Genomic DNA, 4,852 nt, shown 5'->3' with positions numbered 1-4,852 from the left:
GCGTACGTGTGCAGCGGGTCGATCCGCGGATGAGCCGTCGCCGTAGAGCGCCGATCCCGGCATGATGAGTCTCCTCGCCAAGTGCGGGCCGCCGGGCCGTGATCGGAGACCCAGCCCTCCACGTCGCAAAAGCCACAGCAACCCCGTCGGCCTCATCACGTCCCCCCAGGCATCAGGCCAGTGCGCGGCTAACCGGGACGACGACACCCCCCGGCGAGGCGATCGGCGCCCCGGCGCGCGGTCGCTCTCGGCCGCCTCCGCACGCTCCGATCGGGACGACGCCGAGGCCGACGGGCTCCCGCGACGTGGCCGCGCGGGGGCAGAGGTCGCGGCCTGTCAACGACGCCACCCCGCGGCCGGTTGCTTTCCATAGGGCCACCGTTCCGTGGGCGTGGTGCGCTGCCGGCTGCCGCCGCAAGCCCCGGCCCCCGGGTTGCTGTCCGACGGCAACAGCGCCGAGCACACACGGACTGCGGCGGTTGGCTCGCTCCGGGCGCTTTTGACACTACGCGCTCACCTGCTGCCTAGTCCACGGCGCGTCCCTTTCCGTGGCACGATCGGTTGGTCCAACGCAAGCGCGACGTGGCGGCCGTGCGATCGTCGGAGGAGGGGGCGAAGAGGGTGGGGAGGGCTTTACTAGACTGGTAAGTGCCCCGCTAACCATTCTCGGCTGTGGAACCACGGAGACGTGATGCTTTTCGTGTCCGTGTTCAGCCTGGTGCGCCGCACTAGGATACTGCTCCCGCTCGATGTTTACCCTTCACTTTCGACCGCGAACGTGAACACGGGACCTGCTAGTAGGCCTGTGATCCGAACACCAAGCTTTTCCCCTCCGGCGACCTGCTGTCCCGCCCAACTAGCACGGTGTCACTGTATCAGACCGGATGCCCACTCAAAAGGCGCAACAGGCTCGAACAGAAAAGGAAAAGAAAAGCGCAGCGCCCGCGAACGGAGATGCCATGACCCGGGAGACAGCGCGGCACTTTGCCCGAGCGCCGCCACACGTGTCTCGTGCGCGACGGGCACCGAATCCTCCCACGATCCGGCACACCACCGGCGCCACGTCACCGCGCAAATCACATGCCTCCATTTGTTGCCGCCGAGCGCCGGGCCACCTGGCCCCTGGCCCCGCGCCCGGACACGCACCCGCGAGCTCGCTCAGGCCGCCGATAAGGTCGGCACGAGCCAGATATATAAAGCGCGAGGCGGCAGCGGGTTCCTTTACCGCCCCCGGACACAAATATCTGCGTGGACATGTAGGACTCGCCCCGCACCGACGGAGGAGACGAATAAAACCGGCAAGGCCGCACCGATCAGCGACACAGAGAGCGGGGTGGAAGAAAAGCGGGCGAGCGGCTTTCTTATCCGGTTCTTCGCCGGCCGTGCGCGCTCTGCAGAGTGCGGAGTACTGGACAGCGAGTGCAAGGACCACCTGTTTGTTCACTTGTTCGAGCGTGCTAGCGTCATGGGCAGCGAGTGCAAGGAGCACCTGCAGCTCCACGCCGGCTTCGGCGGCGGCGGGGGAGGCGCGCAGCAGAATCAGCAGCAGAAGCAGGAGGCGGCCGCCGTCGCGCCGTTCGTCGCCAAGACGTTCCACATGGTGAGCGACCCGGCCACGGACGCCGTCGTGCGCTGGGGCGGCGCCAGCAACACCTTCCTTGTCCTCGACCCCGCCGCCTTCTCCGACTACCTGCTGCCATCCTACTTCAAGCACCGCAACTTCGCCAGCTTCGTCCGACAGCTCAACACCTACGTACGTGAGCTCCTGCTGCACGCCCAACTCCCTAGTGATCTCCTTTTGCGGCCGTGTAATGAACTCATGGTTGTAACAATTCTTCGTGCGGTTCCAGGGGTTCAGGAAGGTGGACACGGACCGGTGGGAGTTCGCGCACGAGTCGTTCCTGCGCGGGCAGGCGCACCTGCTGCCGCTGATCGTGCGCAAGAAGAAGAAGGCCGGCTGCGGCGGCCGGGAGCTGGGCGAGGAGGGGGAGGAGGTGCGCGGCACCATCCGCGCCGTGCAGCGCCTGCGGGAGGAGCAGCGGGGCATGGAGGAGGAGCTGCGGGCCATGGACAGCCGCCTGCGCGCCGCCGAGAGCCGCCCGGGCCAGATGATGGCGTTCCTCGGCAAGCTGGCCGACGACCCGGGCGTCGTGCTGCGCGCCATGCTCGCCAAGAAGGAGGAGCTGGTGGCCGCCGGCAAGGGCGCGCCGCCGCCGCTGCCGGCCGTGGAGGCGCCGGGCAAGCGGCGCCGGGTGGGGGCCGGGACCGGGGCCGAGGCGGCCGACGCGGGCGAGGCCGCGGCGGAGCTGGCGGCGCAGGGCAGGGGCGCCGTGCCGTTCCCGTTCTCTGTCCTCGGCCAAGTGTTCTACTAGGGTGGAACTCCACCTGTAGTAGTGTACATATGACTCGTAGCATAACTTTGCCTCCGTTTTATCGGCTATTTAGTACTCTAGTGGTTTGTAAACCGTGAACGGGTTTGTTATGCAGAGCTGAGAAAGAAAAGTTAGTGTGGTGATTATGGAGTAAACAGAGCCCGGTTAGTAGTTGAATTCAGTGTTAGATGTGTGTAGTAAGTGGCTGGTGTATGTTTGTTTGTGCGTTGTAAAACCTGGTAACGGGAGAGCAGGTGTTCTTTCTTCCTGTTCTAAGAGTGGAAAAGGAGCCTGTCAGGCTGTTACGTTGAAGGCTCAAGTCCTGACCAGAGAACAGAGACATGCGCAGGCTGAGACGACCAGAAACCGTTCACGGAGCAGAAGCTGGGAAGCCGTCAGAAGTCCCGCCATGGAAAATCAGGAAACCAGATCACGAGCCCCGACCCGTCAAAAGTCGAGACCGAACCGAGGATCTTCCGTTGCTTATTCCAACTATAAACCGTGAAACTGACCGGACTACCAACACTGGCGTCGCCTGTTGGCAACTGAACGAACGAGACCTTTTTTTTTTTTGAGACAGGAGACTGGAGACTGGAGAGATGGGTCGTCGTTGCATCCGGTGTTTCCGTCTCGCAAGTCCCCACCGGACACTGAATCATATTGTACTCCACGGGCGATCCTGCTTCTCCTACCTCCAGCTCCAGCCCCTGTGGCCTTGGGCTCTGTACTTGAATGCTAGTCCAGAGTTCAGACGTGGCAATATGTCATGGTGACATCGCACAACATGACCTTTTCGGCTTTTGGGAAGATTTTTTTGAGTGCTTTTGGGAGATATTTCTGGCGAACCAGATTTGGATTCTTCTCCCTGTCTGTCTCCTCCCACCACAAAAGAAAATTTGACAGCCCAGGGCCATCTTTTGCATCTGTTGTTCTCGGAAAAAGAGAATCATGATGGGTCACCTTCCGCGGTCACTAGGCCGCCTCTCCTCAAAGCGACTGCGACCGTAATGGGCCAAGCTGACAGGTGGGCCTGACCCCAAGACATAATCACAGGTATGGCCTGGCCGAAGCCAGACCTGAAACATTTTGGTACACGCGCCCCCCAGTCAGAACAAATCGGACCTTTTCTTGGCCTAGCACAAGCCCGGGTCGGCCCAGTATCTCTTCAAAGAGTTGATTTTGGACACCAGTTTTCATGTTTCATCAAGCAACATGGCAGCTTGTCAGGGAAATATTAGCAAACGAACTGCATGAACTGTGTGTCTTTTCCTGACCACAGGAAGAATACCGAATACAGCAAAACAGAAGTTTCCGTTGTGCTCTTTGTTTTGACAGCATATATATACCTCATCATACCTGGACTAAAATGATAAAAGTTGATCGCGAAAATTATACAAGCCCGGATTTCCTGAATTTTGACCTTGGATTGAAGCTAGCAAGCTAGATTTGTGGCGGCACCTAAAGCTCCAGCTAAAGATGTGCCCCCTGTCAGTCAGCGCCATTTCCCTCTAACTTTTAACTTTATCTACAGCTCCGCCCAGATCCTACGCTCGATTCGAAACCCGCAAAACCTTTCGCTCCATGCCGGGATCCATCCTTGAACTGGCATGACGTTGCCCAACACTGTCGAGTGACCCATCTTTTTCAGATGTTGCAGGGATCGATCGACCTCGCTCCCCCATTCCCTCTGATGAAAGAAAGCTTCATGCAACCAACCGTCCATAAAAGGTGCAGGGCGGACGCCGATCTCTTCCGCATTAAGAAGCAGGCCTGCCATTAGGTGCGCCGTCAACCATGTCATGGACGAGGCAGGCGCAGGCCGAAACGATAGGCTGCTGCAATAGCCGAGCTGTTGGAGCTGCATCCCGTGATCTCAGCATGCAAGGTCGTTGCGCCGGGGCGCGTACCAGCACTACCAGATCGATCAACGCAGGACGCACGGCTGCTAGCAGACGCGTTGCAGCTGTGCTCCCGGTCGAGATTAGCCACCAAACCGGCCCGGAAAGGGGCTTTCCGTGCCATTGTTAGGGGTAACAGCTTACAGTGCAGCACGTAACGTCGTCGTCGCCGCCGTACCATCCAACGGCCAACCGCCGGTTGGAAATCCTTTAAGGAGGGCAGCGTCGTGCTGCTGGCTTTCCGCCTCTGAACCGATTGACGGATGGCATGGCGAATTGGCGATGTCTGGCCTCGTTCGAGCCGTGCGTGTTTATCCTCCTGTCATGTCTGATCAGGACCTGCACATCCGTCAGTGAGAGCCTCTTGACAGTTTATCCTCCTGTCATGGCGAAGGGTGCCGCTGCTGTCAGTTTCAAGTCAAGCAACGGTTAGTGAACGCAATTAACGGCATTCATGGGTGATTGAAAATGCACGGAGCTAGGAGCGGTGACCCTCTGTCATGCATGTCATGCACTCAGGTGTCAGCGGGCGGCAGCTCGAGATCTGTCGGTCTTCTTGTCACGTTGCCTTCTCAAACGAAA

The 4,852-nt window shown here is 59.7% G+C and overlaps 1 protein-coding gene across 1 annotated transcript; it reads left to right on the top strand.

Annotated features, from left to right (window-relative positions):
• The first annotated feature begins 1,213 nt into the window (after window positions 1–1,213).
• On the top strand, window positions 1,214–2,692 carry LOC112895292 (heat stress transcription factor C-1b-like). The gene is made up of 2 exons (XM_025963242.1): window positions 1,214–1,753; window positions 1,851–2,692. Exons 1-2 carry the CDS (start codon window positions 1,466–1,468, stop codon window positions 2,370–2,372), a joined length of 810 nt encoding a protein of 269 aa, XP_025819027.1. The 5' UTR covers window positions 1,214–1,465; the 3' UTR covers window positions 2,373–2,692.
• The last annotated feature ends 2,160 nt before the right edge of the window (window positions 2,693–4,852 follow it).

Source organism: Panicum hallii, chromosome 5 (genome assembly GCF_002211085.1).
Source record: "Panicum hallii strain FIL2 chromosome 5, PHallii_v3.1, whole genome shotgun sequence".
Taxonomy (NCBI): domain Eukaryota; kingdom Viridiplantae; phylum Streptophyta; class Magnoliopsida; order Poales; family Poaceae; genus Panicum; species Panicum hallii.
This window is presented reverse-complemented; position numbering and strand designations above follow the sequence as displayed.

Coding starts and splice junctions, on each gene's coding strand:
- LOC112895292 (XM_025963242.1), top strand. CDS start 1,466: ATGGGCAGCGAGTGCAAGGAGCACCTGCAGCTCCACGCCGGCTTCGGC. Junction 1,754..1,850: donor TCCGACAGCTCAACACCTAC/GTACGTGAGCTC, acceptor GTGCGGTTCCAG/GGGTTCAGGAAGGTGGACAC.